At 39.8% G+C, this 18,420-nt stretch overlaps 1 protein-coding gene across 3 annotated transcripts; it reads right to left on the bottom strand.

The window, feature by feature from the left end:
- Positions 1-1,841: 1,841 nt before the first annotated feature.
- LOC116939472 (kinesin-like protein KIF16B) lies at positions 1,842-18,378 on the bottom strand. 3 transcript variants are annotated; one of them, XM_032947878.2, is made up of 28 exons: positions 18,095-18,378; positions 16,869-16,938; positions 16,413-16,526; positions 15,431-15,547; positions 15,015-15,109; positions 14,793-14,902; positions 14,318-14,460; positions 13,683-13,851; positions 12,876-13,007; positions 12,225-12,400; positions 11,599-11,664; positions 10,944-11,003; positions 10,574-10,693; positions 10,411-10,462; positions 10,162-10,299; positions 9,677-9,759; positions 9,261-9,349; positions 8,953-8,985; positions 7,752-7,805; positions 6,530-7,643; positions 6,022-6,269; positions 5,750-5,923; positions 5,228-5,354; positions 4,918-4,968; positions 4,131-4,253; positions 3,797-3,886; positions 3,176-3,259; positions 1,842-2,894 (listed from the first exon to the last, which is right to left on the bottom strand). In XM_032947878.2, exons 1-28 carry the CDS (start codon positions 18,139-18,141, stop codon positions 2,736-2,738), a joined length of 4,038 nt encoding a protein of 1,345 aa, XP_032803769.1. In that variant the 5' UTR covers positions 18,142-18,378; the 3' UTR covers positions 1,842-2,735. The 3 variants fall into 3 exon arrangements, with proteins under 3 accessions (XP_032803769.1, XP_032803771.1, XP_032803770.1); XM_032947880.2 differs by lacking the exon at positions 4,918-4,968; XM_032947879.2 differs by lacking the exon at positions 8,953-8,985 and having other exon boundaries at positions 18,095-18,377.
- Between the last annotated feature and the right edge of the window lie 42 nt (positions 18,379-18,420).

Genomic DNA, 18,420 nt, shown 5'->3' with positions numbered 1-18,420 from the left:
TTTTGAACATATCACAAGTAATAACGTTTTTAGTGTGGTTTGATATTAGTTTATAATTCAAGCAACAGAGATCCCTCCAAAAACTACACATGCTGCACATGTGTAAAACAAAGTATAATGAATTGGATATTAATAGACTGTGCAGATCGCATGAATTGCTTTAGTTTATTTATCAACAGGGTAACCGAATATAAAATGGACTCATGTTACATTATTTATACATAACTGCGAGGGGTAAAAAATAAACGTAACACTAGCAGGTTGACAATATTGTATTCGTGCGTACGCTTGAAATATGTTCAAATGCCCCAACGTTCGGTAAACATACATATCTAGTTTAAAAAGTGATGTGACCAAAATGGTCACTGTGTAATGCATGCACGATACATAACACTATTTAGGATATAGTGAAGAAAAAAAAAGAGTTCAGTACTTGTATGCAGTGCAAAGTCGCGCGGGTCAGCGCCACTTGACGCGAGGCCTTCCAAGATGCGGTCTTAATTACAGCGCCGCCGAAGTGGCCGCACAGCGACAGCTGGTCCGACAACCACCGCGGCACGTCGGCCAAGGCAAAATATAAATAAATGGTCACTTGCAACGCAAAGGACAGATTTTTAATTGGTTTTCCACGGCTTCGCAATAAAAGAAAACGTCATGTAGGATGGCGCAGATGAAACACCAGCCTTAGATCCACGCTATACACTAATGACAAATCACAAAAAAAATACATTTCGGATCAAGACAGACGATGAACAATCCCAAACCAGCCAGCAGAAAAGATGGCATTGTACAATAAATAATTTTAGCAAGCCACCATCATCATCTGCCATGGTCAATTCACTGCTCAGTGAAGGCCTCGCCAAGCCACCACCATCTCTCACGATCCTGCAAATACAATCATCCATCTAGCACTTGCACACACATTGATTTCATCACTTCATCTCCAAGGTGGGCGTACTCTCAGGAACGTTCCATTTCTTGGCTGTCACTCCGTTATTATTCTCGACCATAAGCCACCATCCCATTTAGCAGACATACCCTGACCAAACCCACTTTTCTCCATGTGAGTGCTGTTAACCTACGTGTCCTCTGATCCATGCTCATATTTGTCCCTCGGTGTAATTCCGAGCATGTATCTCTCCATTCAATTGTTCTTTATTTTTTGTTCCTGACCACACACCTTTTTTTAGGCACATTGGTATATTACTTATCAGGCTCGACCTTCCAAAAGCACTCCAACCGATACCAAGTATTGCTGCATTATACCAAAATATGCAAATGGGTACATGCACATTTATTGCATTTACTATAAGACGTTTTAGCATTTTGTATATTAATATAAAACACGTATAAATACTAATTTAATGCATTTGGTATTCACACCGTTTTAATAGCGCAGGGCCATCAAGAAGGCATTGAGTCTGCAATAGTTGCAAAATAGGGGGCAATGTTCCTGTGTGTAATCACCATTCAGTGATTTGCTTTATTGTTTAGGATTAGCAAATTTGGACCACGATGTTGGCACACAATGGCCTCCTCAAATGAGATCAGGGGATCTTTAACGTCCACTGTGAAGCGTACGGGAAGGGCGGACTTCCGGATTCGAAAACCGACTGCAATACGCGGCGACTGCTCTACCACTGGGCCAAGTCACCGCCACAAAGGCATCGCTTATGATGATAGAATAACACGAATAAGACCGTAAGGTATCGTTAAAACTGTGCACAGTTTAGACCGTAAAAAATAATACAATGACATCCTACGTTCATAGGCCCATTAAAGCTCTGCAATCAAGTGGCACATTTTACGAGGTAGATAGAAAAGAACACAGTACGCGCATACCAAATTATATAAATTTATTGTAAATATTTCATGAAATTACTTCAACAAAATACAGCATTGATCTTATAAACTGAGGTTATTTTATTTAAATAAAATTGCTAAGATTATCTGAGTAATTACTGTTTCTTTTTCCAGCATGAAAATGCCTTCCGCTTTCTCAGGTAAAATAATTACATGAATATTCGTGTTAACAAATCTAGGTCGCCTATAAATATGCCATTTCATTTTGTATCACTTAAATTCTCAGGCAAGCTCACATGTGTTTCAAACTTGATGTGTGATATGCAAAGAAAAAGGTAAGTTACGACCTACATAAAGATCACAAATATATACTTCATACGGGGCTATTCATGACATGTTTTTTTTTTTATCTGATACATCACACCAGCAACACTTCCAAATGCGAGTTAAAATGTTTTCTTTGAACTATATGAAGGACGTATATTTACAGTTTCAAGTGATCACCAATAGTTTGCTTGCCCTTTGGTCAGCATTTACATTGTATTATACAAAAACGACTTGTAACGTCAAGACAAATGGCAAGTTTATCCAGGCAGGAACACACAACCACATTCAGAGAAGAAAGCAATATTTCTTCTTAAGGCGTTCACACGTCATATTAACCAGAACACAACAAAAATTCTGAGAACTGTTAACCAAGACCACAGCATACAAGGTAACCTGGGGTCAACATTGTACAGAATACAAAAAGTGCTCGCAAGAATATTGCACGGAGGAATTCAGACCTTCAATGATATGGCCTGTACAGGAAGCCCGTTAGGTTTGAGATGGCTTGAAAGTGCCGACAAGAGTACTTTTTTTCTTCTTCAAAACCTTAAATATATTGAACATATATACATTTTCAGAGGCCACAAACACACCTCCCAGCAACGTCATCCTGTCCCATGGCTGCTCGAGTCAAAGACGCCCTTCCTAAAGAAGGATACTGCCTCACACACTGTATACTTGGACAGTGTCGCTCCTGCTGTCTGCAGATTCAGGGGTGACTCTGGGATTCTCAGCATGATCGCGATAAAGTTCCGCAAGTAAGTCTGCAGCATGGAGAACAACATTATGGTATTTTCTTTGAAAAAAACAAAAACAGTACAGTGACTTTACCGAATAGAACCAAAGAGTATAGTACATGGGCAATAATTATCTATGTTTTGCTTCAAATTAAATCACAATCCTAAAGATTGCTCGAAGCCTTATTTACTGAAATAAATAAAATAAATACATGTTATATAATTATGACTAATGTTGAAAATATACACAACCTCACGCTTAGCTAAGTGACAAATTTTTTTAACAAGTAGTGACAAGTATATGGTACCTCCAATTGGGCCCGTCTCTGGTCTATTACTCGCTCATCTTTATTCCCAAACAGCTTCTTCGGAGGGAATCCCAATTCTGCCACCTAGTGGAAAAAAACACGTGCTTTCACAAACGAACAGATAAGCTCCTGAAAACAAAGTGAAAATTCTGCAACCCTAATTAAAGACAAATAAAAATCACAAATTATAATCAGTAACAAAGTTATTCCTTTACTTTTTCGATTTAAAGCTTTCGTGACTGCAATGATTCATCTTCTTTGGTTATTTCGGTAAAGTCACGTAGAATGAGAATAAAATAATAAATTGATAAAATAAAATAACACAATAATAACACAATAATATTATTGAGTTATTTTATTTTATCAATTAATTATTTTATTCTCATTCTACGTGACTTTACCGAAAGAACCAAAGAAGATTATTCCTTTACTATTCAGTTGCAAGACAGAACAGCCATAGGTCAGTGCAGATAAATGATATTCACTATGTGCTGCATTACGTTACAAATTACAAGCGAAGAAAATGACCAGAAATATTGCAAAGCATTTCACTCATTTCGTAATGCTTGTATACCAAGCTACTTCTGAAACGAATCATGTCGTGTAGGTGTAATGTTTCACCTCGGGATATCGAGCTTTCATGAGCTTGTGCATTTCTCTAAATCGGCTATATCGTCGAAAAACTGACCACGTTTCCCCCAACACCGTGACCTGCAACACAAGTCGGTCAACCACATGCAACACAACCTTTTTTCATACATTTGCATAGCTCTTAAATATTGCACATGAAGGCTTAATCGCTGATGAAGATAATTTGATGAGCTTTGTAACTTTACAGACTTGTTGAAGACACTTTGTACGCATATTGTTAACAGGTAGATCACATTCTTACTGCAATCTTACAAATGTAACAATGCAGATATTGATATACAAAATTGCAATAAAAAGGAAGTACCTTTACTTCAAACTGGAAGTGCTCAGCTTTTCCCTGACCACGCAGGACGTAACGCGGAATTGAAACTTTTAGTGGCTCTTTCACAGCGGAGATGTCCATATCCAGAGGTCTAGACAATATTCGCTGTGCAAAGACAATTCGCAAACGTGTGAAAGAACTATTACAAGAGGTGGCACATTTATAAATAGGTAAGGAAATCATTTTTTGGTTCTGCTAATCCTGGGGACAATGTAGTTTACTAAAATAAAATATCACACCAAAGCACGGTCATATTGACAATGCACATAAAGCTCGAACAAGTCATATATGAAATGCATTTTATTTAAATCAAAACGAGTACACGAAGCTGCATTCATTAGAGTTGAAAATTTAGAACGATAAAGGGAACAGATTATTTTCATGACCAAAATTTTGAGGGAGTGTATATCCATTTGTCTATCAAATCTCTCTTTGTGTTTGGATTTGCACACAGATGCATAATTAAACTCTCGTTCCCTACTGAATGTAGTAAGTTGTACGCAGTGAGCATGATTACTCGCCCAAGATGCCGAGCATTGCAATTATAGATTTTATTCGTACTTAATTCCTGATGAGATTAAATGATGCACCATGCAGAATAAATATTACAAACCACTTACCGTATTAGGACAAAAACCCTCTACATTTCCCTTTTTCGATTTTTTTCAATAAGCGGCATGACATATATTCAGTGGTTCAATTAAATTAGCCTGAAATTAAGCGTTGATAATTTTAAAACAAACAATATTGTTAACTGCCCATTACATACCTCATACGTCATTGTTCTTGAAAAAGTACCATTTTGGCACAATTCATCTGTCTGATGAGACCATAAACAAACTGATATAAAACATCATGACATGGAATGCTGGAACAGTGAAAAAATACCACATACGACCTAAAAATCATCAACATGACAAACCCCTGGTCCTTCCTAACAAACATTAATACCCAACCAGGGCCGTTACAAAATGTGCCACCTCGTTAGTTTATACACATGCATTACGTATTTTGTACTTTAGCAATCCAGTGCGATGAATTTTAATTATGAGCAGGTATAAGGTTAATTATGCATTTGCCTTTGAGCCATCGGTGGAACAGGAGGAGTCAAGCTGTTGACTTGGCTCGGGGGAAGATGCCAGGGAGGTACTGTGCTTCTCCTCCTGCAGTCTCCGCCTCACCTCCTCCTCAATTACAGAGTTCAGCCTGCAGCAGCAAATGCAGTAGCCCACACTTCCAATTATAATAGGATACCGACAGCAAAAACAGCGATACTGCACACAAATAAACATTTTACTTATTCTGCTACTCGCACATTGACTTCATCAGTCTATCCACTGCTGGATTAAGGCCTCCCACGCTATCTCCATCCCATGTGGTTCAGTGCTGCTAGCATTCTATTCACTGTACATGACGAAGGGCACTTAGCAAAGTATTTTTAATAGACACACAATTAAAGACAGGATGAGTGAACTAAATTTACCCAAAATACATGTAAGTGTAATGGCAAAAAGTATGGAATATCATGACGCTCTGCCAAGTACGATTCTGGAGGTAAAGTACACTGTATAGACCGTAAAAAATAGACAGACTATGCACACCTTTCTCGCTCCAAAGTAAGAAGTGAAGGTGAGTGCGCCTTGATGGGGCTGGCGTTGTCATTAAGGGGGCTGCTCAGGGATGAAAACTTGTCCTCAGAAAAGCTGGCACTTCTCACATGGCTATCATCTCTTTGCCGGATGGTTAGCTTCAACCGCTGCATCTCTTGCTCCAGTCTAAACACTCACAGAAGAATATGAAAGGCCAAAAGTCACTTGCGCGTTAAGCTTCTTTCATTATTTCCAATTCCCAGATGGCAAATACCAGTACGCACCGATCTCCATCCTGCTGCAGCTCTTTCTCCTGGGCTTCCAGACTGGCACACAGGCCAGCTTCTTGACCCTCGGACAGTTCCGCCAGCTGCCGCTTGTTCTCCTCCAGCCGGCGCCGCTCCTCATGCTTGACGCGCTGCAGAGCCGAGTGCTTGTGCATGAGTCGCGTCACGGCTTGCTCTAGCTCCTCCTGCTGCTGCTTCTCTTTCGACTGCAATATCTGCTTCTCCTTCTCACGGACTTTCTCTTCCTGCAATTAACGCAAAAGAAAATTGACATTTAAAAAAAAGATCCTCCTTCACAAAATATAAGCTTTAAAAGCATACACAACTGTGTTAATTGGTCATGGAAGTTTTTAAAGCCAACCGCATTTTTCTGGAGTAAATATATGACGTGTATAATGTCTTAGTTAGGATTACGAGGAAAAACTATCTCAGGTGTTATTGTACTGCATACATCACAACTTAAAATGTAATTCAATTGCATCTGTGCATTATGCAGGGGGAATACCTGGCGAGCCACGTTGGTGGTAAACTCGTAGGTCTGTTGCAGCTGTAGCAGCTGGTCACGGCTCGCACGTTGCTGCAGAAGCTTGTCATCAATCTCCTCCAGCTCCCGCTCAATCTGGTAAAGGGTGTTGTCCAGACTTGGTGTCCCCCGCTCCAGGATTTCACTGGCCCTCTGCCTCTCCTCAATTATGGCAGGAAGCTGCTGTCCTGTCAACCACTCTAGTTGCCTCTCCTTTGCAAGAATCCTCTGTTCCAAGTGTCGAATTTTCTCTTCTTCCGCAGAAATTTCAGACGTTATCAACATTGCCGTTTCAGATCCGTTTTGCTCGACATGAATTGCATGATCTTGATATGTTTTCTTTAATTCCACCAGGACATTTCGTTCTGTCTGAATCTCAAGGTCAAGCATTTCCCGCTCCCCACACATTTCAGATTCCAAAAGTAGCAAAGTCTGCACTTGCCTACTTTTTAAATCCATATACATCTGCTTGGCGCTGAGAACATCTTCCAAACATTCGCTGTTACCGTCGCTACTTTCTTTAGCTTCCAGAAGCACTGTCCTGATTTCCTCCAAAATTAGCTTCTCCTCTTCCACCCTGCGGTGTCCATCTCTCTTTAGAAGTTGTATCATCTCGTGCTTCTCCCGCAACTCAATCTCAAGCTTCGCCACAAGGGCTCGCTGTTCCAGCTCTTGCTCTTCCAATCTCTTCTTCTCTATTTCAAGTTTTGCGCTCTGTTGCTCCTTCTCCCTCTTGAGCCTCTCTAGTTCCTGCAGGATCTCCACCCGGGCTGTCTTTTCATGCTCATGTAGTTCCTTCAGCTGCTCCATCTCACCTTCCACCCTTGTGCGGATCTCCTCCTCTTGCTTCTGCCGCTGTAACTCCATCTCTTCTTTGCCTCTCTGCCTCTCTTCCTCAAACCGCTCTTTTTCAACCAAAAAGTCCTTGAACTTGCTCTCAATGTCCATGCTGCGACGCTTCAGGCTTTCCTCCTGCCGCTTTATCTGTAGCTGGACCTTCTGGGTTTCCACCCTCTGGCTCTCCATCTCCTCCTGCATTTTCTCCAGCTCTGCCTTTGCAGTTTTGTGCTTCTGTTCCATTTCCACTATTTCTTTCCTAGTGTTGCACAAACAGGTACAAAATCATATGAATACGAGGCACACACCATTGATAAATGTAGTGAGACATTTTAAATATGTATATTATAATGTAGTGCTCACAAACCTTTTATGTTCTAGTTTTTCCATTTCTTCCTTGTGTTGCCTTTCAAATTCAAGCCTAACGTCATACAAAGAGCTTAGTTGCAAAATATTAACATTTGCATATATAAACAAAATTCATGTTAATTATGTAATATCAACAAATGACTAAGACGTTATATGTATCTAAACTGTAAATAACTTGATAAAGTGTGCACATATTCTTGGTTCTTTGGATAAAGTCACGTAGAAGGGAAACAATAAAATAATAAGTGTACACAAATGATTACATATACACAAAGGGTACATCAGAAAAGGTTGTTCAACTTAACGGAATAATAAAACACAACTTTCAGCATCCCATGACAAAGACTTATGAGCACTCTCATAACAAAATGTAGATCAAGAACATAAAAAATTAACAAGTTTGCAAACAACAGTGAGAAAATGCAATCTCAAGGGAAACTGTTTATTTCTACTGCACCCTTGTATGCTTCTGTTTTACACTGAGCAAAGGCTAAACAAAAATAAGAGTGCAAACTAAAAATCAATGTCTCAGCAATGTTGAAATGAATGGCAGCAAAATGTGTAAACCTGCACAGCAGGATAACTATGTTAAACGCAACATCCCTTTAGCTACCGAGGGTGCTAGTGTGGAGATCTTCAATTACAATAAGTACTGGGCCTGGTGACAAATCACGGCCACATAAAATGTAGCCCCTTACACATCATTGCTCACAGCTTCTGTGCCTGGCTCTTTAGTAATTCACTGTCCGAATTATTATTGGCTACGGGTCCATTCTTCTCAAGGAGTGAATAGAATGTTGACCCGCTGACCATAGGGCAATAGACAATACCAAGTATGTAATTTCATGCCAGCAAGTGGCAGAGAGACATATTAAATCGTACACATGACAGGGGCTTGGGTATTTATGCGTTTTCAAACCAACACTATTATCAACTAAATTACTACAAAGGCAACATGCGCTATTGGACTGTTTACCCAACATGCACAAGTTACTTCAGAACTGCAATTTATAATTGTACATTTTGGACATTTGAAGCTTTATACATCAGCTTTATAACTTAATTATGATCAAGCTTCTTTACGTAGAAATAAACAGTTCAGTTTTCCATTTAAATAAAAACATATTTTGACACTAACTTACGCCGAACAGTAAACCAAAATAAATTTAACACAACTAATGCGAACATATTATATCTACCTTACAAATAAAGGCCTCCTTAAATTGTCCAGACTGCCAAAAGGAAGTAAAGCAAAGCAAAGGTAAGAGAAAAATAAATCTGCAATACATTGGGCGTCAGCGATGTCAGTTTATATGTAAAGAATATACAGAGCAAGGCAAAATGTAACATTTAACAAATTCATAACTAATACACAGATTTATGTACGGGTACATTAATCTAAAACTTTAGCATAATTCATGGATTTGTCAAAATACTTCGACATTTTTTGCAATTTATCAGTTTACAGCCAGTTAAGCTGAGAAGGCAAGCTCTCTGTAATACTTACCCAGGGTTATAGAGCATGACTGCTGAAAGGTTTTCACATGACTTTGAAAGGTCAGTCATTGAGAGGCTGAGTGTTGACAGTAATCCACTCTGCAATATATTCAAATAAAAGGAGACATCTAACTGCTGTAAGGTCAGTCATTGACAGGCCGAGTGTCGACAGTATCCCACTTTGCAAAATATTGTAATGCAGAGCCGCATCTGCCGTCCTTGACACAAGTAAAAAGTATCAGAATTTCTCTGGAATTTACACATTCATAGTAAAGCTTCCAAAATGTTCAGTAAAAACGCTTTTTTATGACTTCATACCAGGCTGAGTTATGTAGTCTACGTTCTAAGTAAATATGTCAATAATGGTATTCAATGTGCTTTACAAAGCTGGCTTTTAAAGCAGAATTAAAAACAACAAAGACAAACCTTCCTTTTCTCTCTGAGTTTTGCAGCTTCTTTGGGATGATTGAATCTGAACATATTTGTTCGACCTAACAGGATGACAGCACCTAAAGCAAAAACATTGACTTAAAATTGTTATTTTTTACATTATAGGTTAATATCACTACTCTACCCTTTCAGAGAACTTTCAATTTATTTAATAATTCCAAATGCATGCATCATTGTACTTGCATTTGTTTTTATATCTCGGTATTAAACAGAGCCTCAAAGGCCAAAAATGCCAAGCGGCCAGCAACAAAATGCATTTTTGAAGCTATTATCAACAAAAGTTAACACGTTTCTTGAATAAAAACAGACTATAAGAATTTAAGGGAAAAACACGATGGGACTTAACGGCACAGCACAGTTAAGCAGTGTGAGGAAAGAGGCAAAACGTGAAGCGTTTTGACCTATTTAAAATGTATGGTGATAAATACATGTGCAAACAAATGTCACAACTAATTAGTTACCCTGGCTGAGCTGTGTAGGTTGACGGATCTGTACTCCATTCACCGAGCAAAGGGCATTGTCACGAGGGACAAGGGTGACTACGCCTTTCAAATGCTCAAACACACAGTGTTCGCTTTCAAGGTCTGGACCATGCAAGACTGAGGAAACCAGAATAAAAAACATAAAATGTCACAAGTACATATAACAACAGACATGACTGTGCACGTAGCAGCATCACAGAATTATAAATTGACCGCATAGTCACTTACTTATGTCTTGCTCATTTTCCGCATTATCTACCCCAACAAATGTCCTTCCTTCCTGTAATATACAACAAAAAGATTATCGAGCTACACAATCAAAAGCACTCAACCCAAATTACCATTATAGTATGTAACACATTGTATTTTTACAAACCCAGCAGACACCTACCTTCAGGTGATAGAGTATGATCCCTGTGCTCAGCAGGTCATCATCAATGCCAATTAGATGAGGCAACTCTGAGTCTAGAATAACTCCAATGCCCTCCTTTCTCAAGGCCAAAGTTTGCTCCTGAAAGTCAAAGTTAGAATTATTACTAAAAAATATACATACTAATTAAATATTCCACTGAATTTAAGTACCAACAACCTATTAGGTTGGTTAACTATTGCCATTATAATAAAAAGCATAAAGGGTTTATTTAATTCTGGAAATGGCTATGCTAATATAGCAGAAAAAAATGCTTTGTATTGAACCATGTTATGTACTCTGAAAATTACTGTTATTGTCATCACTTTATATTTAGTACTGTTACACCTACTCTTAAGATATTCTGTGTTTCATTCCACTTATTTGTCCATTCTTTCGTGAGTTCTTCAACCTAAAATAAAAAAAACATGATTATTATAATACAAAAGTGTATGAAATAATATTCTTTATACATTTAACAAGTCATTGGATTAGAGGAGTGTATTGATTTACCTCTCATAGGTTGATAAACTGCAGTACGAATCAGGGTCACGATTCAATAAAAATATTCTTATAACACTGCTTAATGTAGCAGCCTCTAGTGGTTTAATGAAAACAATTAGTTCATATAAAACATATATGGATTGACACAATTTTATGCATGTATCATGAACGTCACATTTCTTTGTCAATTCACTGCTGAATAAAGGCCTCACCACGCTGTGTCGGTCATAGGGGGTTAAATTTGTTGGTCAGTGTGGGTTGGTAAAGGGGGAGCCCAGGACTTGTTCAGAAATCACTCAATATGAATGCTAGGTGTGGCCAGGAATCGAACTCAGGCTGCCGTGTTCATTGCGCAACTGCTGCACTGGATCATGAACTTAAAAATTAAATATCAAGGAATTGATGCATCGTTCCAGGGCCACTGTATCTGCTTACATGAATGTTTATTACATCTTGTACAATTAAATCGCCAAGTTTAACACAGAAAAAGACATCACACTTACACGAGCTTCATTTTGATGTAACTTTTGTTCCATGCTTAGTGCTGTGGGTGAATCCAGTAGTGAATTCTGTAAATGAGAGATTTGTGCACGATAGCCACGTTATTGTACTTACGGGTTAAAGTGTACCATTACACTTGTATGAGCAAAGGCAATACTTTACATGATAGCTGGTGTGTTATGTTTCTCAGTTTACTGCTTGGCACAAAAATGAGGAAGTCCTCGTTAAACACGGTAGATGCGTTCCAGAAAAGTTCCACAGTTAAGCGAAAACAATTTCCCCATAAATAATACAACGATAAAGTTTGGCGAGATACTATGTACACACAGTAAGATGGCAGGACAAAGAATTCAGGGTACACCGCCACGTTACTTTATCATTCTGTGCACTGTATCATACCGCTCAGCCAGGCAGGTCAAAAAAGTAGTTCGTCCTTGACCGCTCAGAAGCCGTGTTATAACGGGAGAGTTCCGCATTATAACGGGAGAGTTCTGCGTTATAACGGGTGCGTTCTGTGTTGTGCGAAGTGTTCTCTAATGGAATTTCAACCCAAGGAACTTAAGTTTTACTACGTTTGGAAAATCACCAAAACAAATCAATGCAAAGTCTAAAATAACGGTCAACACACCTGGTTTCCCTGAGTGAGGAGTGCTTTAAGGCGAACAATCTCTGCACGTAGCTCTCGAATAAGCTTAACATTGGAGTCTTCATTGATAGTTGGCTTGTTGATAATGTTCTTGGCTCGGTTTGCATAGCGAAGTGTGCTCAGTGTCTCTCCATAGTTGACATCGGCTGGTGAGATTGCTGTAAAGAAAAGTAAGTTAATGTATATCGGTAAACAGTAGTTAAAGCTCTCCAGTGTGCTTTTCGGTTGTACCGTGTGTTGGGAGCTTCAACATGTCGAGCCAAACGTCGCACAACATGCCCAACAACACCCATTACATCCTGAAAATACATGAGGCATTCACAGCACTACTGCAAAAACCTACACAATAGTAGTATACCTAAATACATGTAACACAATTTTTGGTGATACTGCATTGCCAGTGGTGCACAACCACAACGCTACCTCTCTGGCATCTCTATGTGTCGCAAATGAGAGCCATTGCCCAAAACGTCACCTATATTATATACTTTTGAGTGTAATGTTAGTTCCGAATGTGTTGCATTTCTAAATTAACATAAAAATGCAGACAATCTAGTTAAAAACAAGTAAATATTGATGCATGTCATTTTTCAACATGTGGGAAAGCAAGAAATGTGAGTAATGCCCACTTACTGGCTATCATTATAGTCTTGGAGTTTCCCCCAAGACTGTCTTTCAACAGCCACGTTAACACAGAGTCACGGTAAGGCACAAAGACTTGTTTCTTTCTTCCCTGAGGAGAACTTGAGGACAAGGAGAGGTCGGCTGGTACAAAGAGAAAGGCACATTTTTTTCCAAGATTATTTTTCCATGCGGTGTCAAAAAATTATTTTTGTTTGCATTGATGAATGGCCATTAGCTGATCTATCAAACATAATTTCAGAAAAATAAAAATGCATAAAAACATGATTTAAAAGTCATTTGCCAATCTAATGCTGCATGAATAACTCCCCATGCCATATTTGGTCACGATTGTTGTTTGAGCATACTTCACCACACAGGGTAAATGCAGGTTGATAAAATTAAAGGGTGGGCCCTGGACCAGTTTAGATATCACTCGCCACCAATATTAGCCATGTCCGGGAACCAAATGTAGGTAGCTGGCTTCATAATGCAGTGTGTTATCCATCGCATCACCCTTATGCCCCAAAACGCGTTTCAAAATAAAAATGATAGTAACTTATTGTAAACATATATATAACAGAAAATAATCATGACAATTATAACCCTTTGTCAATCAACTGTTGAATGAGGGCATCTCTGTGCAATGTGGAGTGTGGGCATTATTTAACAATGTACCTGTAAATACATATTTATATCATCATATTTCAGGTCATTATAAAAACAATTTGATATAAGACACCATAACCACATGGTTGGCTATCTCTGCTTCCATGTAATACAACACTGTGTGTAGCTAGCCCCTGCAGTCCCCCTTACCCAGCGAGGAGATGACATTGCCCAGCGTAACGAGAGACTTGTTGATGTTCCCTCCCTCCTTGAGCCGCACGCCCGTGGCCCCAGTGGCATCAGCACGCTCGCTCCCAGCCAGGTCCACCAGGTGGATCTTGCTCACCGTTTCCCGTGGCATTTCGGCGTCGAATTTGGCCTGGCATGGAATGCAGCAAACGACTAGTCACATGCTCCACTGGGTTGTATGTACAACATAAGCATTATGTGTAATAACTATTTATATCTCAATATCTTTACTTAAACAGAGATGCCATCTTAGTAATTGAAGGAGTACGACCATATTGCACCTTGCTTATAAGTGGGGGTAGATAAAGGAGTTCAGAGTTTACTTGCCATTGATGTTAACTATGGCTGGGTATCAAACTCAGATCATCGAGTTAACAGTGCAATGTGCGAACCACTGCACAGTCACGGTGCAATTATTGACACCTATGTTCAAAAACACCAACACACTTTGCATTTCAGTTGCTTCATACTTGCTATATTTGAAAAAGCAACTGCAAGTAATGTACACTTTCAAACATGATATATCAAGTACAAATATGCATTATTATGCAAAGGGAAAAAGTTGATTCATAATTAAGTCATAATTGAGGATTAACCTGTGTAAACTTGATGGTGAAAATGGCATGAGAGCGGCTGCTGACATCATTCATCCCTGTGGCAGCTGTCGTCCTGTTTATGTTCCCAGCTTCCATCAGTTCTTCTACATCACTATAGTTCTGCACAAGGTGCTTTGACAAATCTGTGAAATTTTGGACCAAATATATTCAAATTAAACCCTTAGTACATTTGGCATCCGCGTCATTCTAGTAGCACAAAGCTATCACAAAGGCACTGTATCACAGAAAAGCATAGTCTGCAGTAGTTTTACAGTAGGGGAGGGGGGGGCTATGGCGCTTTGTGGATTTACTCAATTAAGTCATATAAATACTATATAAATATTACATTCCGAATGCAGTTACAGGATACTGGAATGTTTAAAAAACTTGTTTTCAGAATAGAATCCATTCATATCAGTGTTTTAAAAGCAAATTTGTCAACCGTCTTTAACGTAGGAATAAAAAACAAACAAACCTTCAACATATGGACCTTCTTTAGGGTGTTCTCGTACTCTCAGGTTGAAGCTTTTTGAAGATTTTCTCCTTAAAAGGTCCCTCACTCGCTCATTATAGATTTCCAGGTAGCTATGGGCACAATGTTGTCATAAAAAGTTCACGGATTGTTGCTATGATATACAAATGATTTGTCATCGTGTCCGGGTGGAGTTGCATATAAAACGAGGAAGTCGTAACTTACCTAACTTCAGTGCGATATGAAGCTCCGCTTGAGATATGCTGACTTACACCTCTGTACAGCCCTTCACATATACGTGGAATCAACCCAAGGTCTCCCTGATTTCATTTTTTAAAAACATGCCAGAAAGAAGAAACTATGAGAAAACTTGTGCTTTATGCGTAAATTGCCGATGATGCAGGAAAATGCCAAAGCATGAAAAAAATCCGCTTACAATCTGCACACATGCAGCAGGATTAAAGATTATAAAACAATTTGTCATACCATATTGCAATTACTACAAAACAAAGCATAGCTTAGGGAAATGCAAATATAATTAGCTCCACTTTAATGAAAGACCTCTAACAGCAAACTAAATCAAGTAGAAAAGCCTCAAAGCATTATCTGCAAAGTCCAAAGTAGCAGGTATGGGCACTTACTGGGTTTCCCATCATTGTGTATGACTTGCCAGAGCCGGTCTGTCCATATGCAAATATACAAGCGTTGTATCCTTCAAAAGCAGCATCCAGTACATCCATGCCTATGTCTTTATACACCTAAACAAAACAAATATTATCATCTTGAATTTTTTTAACAGATTTTGACTTTAAAGTGTGTGTTTATGGTATTACATTCAAACTAGAAAGCTTGTACTTTCGCAAAAACGTAAAGCTTATTTACGGCAGTACCTCGGTTAACGTTTTTAATCCATTCCACAAAAGCTGTTAACCAAATTAACTTAATCGAATTCACTTATAATTAAAATACGTAAAAATCACCAAGTTTGCAAGAGAGCTGTTTTCCACTGCCAAAAATAAAAAATATACAAGGACTCCTCTAATTATGAACATTCGACTTACAAACTTTCAGAGATATGAACAAACCTGTCCGTATGTCAAATTGCCTGTTCGGACCAAGAGTTGTAAGTTCAACCGCCGCGCAATAGATGGCGGTGGTGGCATCTACATCTGCAGAAGATGAAGAACCAGTGGCATCTACATCCTTCCCCCTGTTTAGTGTACATGCCGTACAACATGTTTGGACACGACAGGAGTAAAGTTGGACTTATGAACAAATCGACTTTACCAACAGACGTCTGGAAACGAACTAGTTCGTAAGGAGTCCCTATAATGTAAACAAAGCCAGTCGAGGTCTAAAAGCTCATGAATGGCCGTCGCTAATTGGCTGAGGGCATGGTTCAGCCTCACTTCACGCGCGCTGGGATTGGGTGAAATTGTCGACCGCATACATAACGTAAACATACCGTTTGTCGACATGTTAACGTTAGTCGAAACCACGGGGTCCTATGGGGTAGGTGAAACGTTAACCGAAAAACCGTGTACCGATGACACTTAACCGAGGGACTACTGTATATGGATACTTTACAACCACAGCCATAATACAATGAAAATGAAAGTTCACCATTTCCTGGGAAGCAAATTGGGGGCTCCTTTTGTCAACAGAAAAATAGGAGTAATCGTAAGTAAACTCCTTTAACCTCTCTCGGCTCACATCTCCAGTGCTGCCCTCTGGAGTCTAGAAAAGATACACAGAAACACTTTTCAGATTAAAACCAAAATGAACAGAAGAAATATATTAATCACGCAAAACGAATATTTTCAATTAAAACGTTTAATATGCATGGCAGCTCTCCGAATGTTTTCGCATTGTATACTGCACCGCCGTTCGGTATGATTGTCAAACATTTCGCTTCACGTGTATGGGAGCTACTTCATCAAGTGACATGAGAAAAAACCACAGGGTACAACTCGAAAACAACATCGGTAGATGTATACAGCACGACCCTGAAAACCTACGCAGTAGTAACTTGTATGACAATATGTAACGCAGTTTGGCGTGTACAGCATGGATACTAACCTTTAAATTTGTTATTACAGTCTTTTTACCCTCCATCTGGATAATGAATTTGGCCTCCAAGCCTTTTTCTCTGAAAAGAAAAATGTGTGTTGATGATAACAAACGAGTAACCTTGTTCCAAAAACAGGGCGAAGAAATAGATGAGCGATGTAATTTTACCGCATTTAGACATCACAAATTACGTGTAATATACTATAAGATATCATGAAATTTTTAAATATACATTCCATATCAAATGTGCAAATATGTATCTTACCTATCAACAGTACACATATCAACGATGACTGTAGCTCTGTAACATTTCTGGTTAATGTGGTTAGATGTGTAAAATGAGCCATGTGAATAATATATTGGGCTGTTCAACGATAAAGGCATACTGAAGTGCCTTCCAAAGTGCCTATTTAACCAATGACTCTTGAACCCATCGAGGTAGACTTGCGAAATAGGAAATACTGAGCAGCAAGTGCTCTGTATAGATCAACAAAAAATTATCTAAAATCTAAATTAAGAGGCATCGTGGAAACATTGCACGAACAATGTAAATTGCAACACAAGGGTTTATCATGCTGTTACATCGATGAAGCTATCCTTGATTAAAAAGACCGTTTGTAAATGTTATTGCAGGAGGTAACGCATGGCCCCTGATAGTACTGTAATTCATTGTCAGAGTTTACCTTTGATCACCATGGCGTGTTGAAGTACCACAAAACCATAATCATCGTGATCTAAATGAAACGGGGACTAGTTTCCACTTCCGTTTCACAGTAACTTTCTACTAAATTACTGGGCAGTAGGATGGATATCTGTGAGAGTCAACTTTTGTCAATTTAAACGGGACTTAACTCTTCACCATCATTCATAAGTATCTACCGATCGTTAGACGAAAGCTTCCGCAGAGATCCGGATTTGAACCAAAGAGTATACTTCCGCAGATCGTTCCTCACTGCCCGCACGATGATTCCACGCACAATTTCGCTCCTGCCTGTGCTCAACTCGTCGCTCCATCTCCATCGTGGGCGCCGTCTCGGGCACGTTGCCTCCGGTCCGGCAAAACCATCCCTCGGCTGGATCTAAGACGGTCTACGGGACTTACGCGTGGGAAATCAATAATCGAGAGTGAAGACGGTCTGGCCCCGAGCTGGAACAAGGGCTTGAACAAGGGCTTGAACAGGGGCTTGAACAAGGGCTGTACCTGGGGACGAGCCCACACCACCCACGCCGCCTACCTCTGGTTCATGGGCCGCACCCGCACGGCCACCTTTACTGACGCCATGGCCACGCTTCTGCCCCGTGCGAGACGACAAAGGGTGGCGTGCAGCGGTGACTCGGCAGAGACGCTTTATATTTTGCTCTGCTATCGCCGCGGCCCCGTATCGGTGGTGTTTCTCGTTCGCGTTGCGACAATTATCGTGCCGCCGCCGCCGCCGCCCGTCGTGGCCACGCACGCCTCGGCAGCTCCCGCGTCCGTCCGCGAGCCGGGGCCGGTGTCGTCAGCTGACATCCCCCTCCCCCCCACCGGGCGCGACCACTAAACCCCCTCTAGGGGCGGACG

Source organism: Petromyzon marinus, chromosome 6, assembly GCF_048934315.1.
Source record: "Petromyzon marinus isolate PM22_M1 ecotype Great Lakes invasive population chromosome 6, UKy_Petmar_22M1.pri1.0, whole genome shotgun sequence".
NCBI lineage: Eukaryota > Metazoa > Chordata > Hyperoartia > Petromyzontiformes > Petromyzontidae > Petromyzon > Petromyzon marinus.
This window is presented reverse-complemented; position numbering and strand designations above follow the sequence as displayed.

Coding starts and splice junctions, on each gene's coding strand:
- LOC116939472 (XM_032947878.2), bottom strand. CDS start 18,141: ATGGCGTCAGTAAAGGTGGCCGTGCGGGTGCGGCCCATGAACCAGAG. Junction 10,694..10,943: donor AAACACAGAATATCTTAAGA/GTAGGTGTAACA, acceptor TTTGACTTTCAG/GAGCAAACTTTGGCCTTGAG. Junction 7,644..7,751: donor GAAAAACTAGAACATAAAAG/GTTTGTGAGCAC, acceptor GTGCAACACTAG/GAAAGAAATAGTGGAAATGG.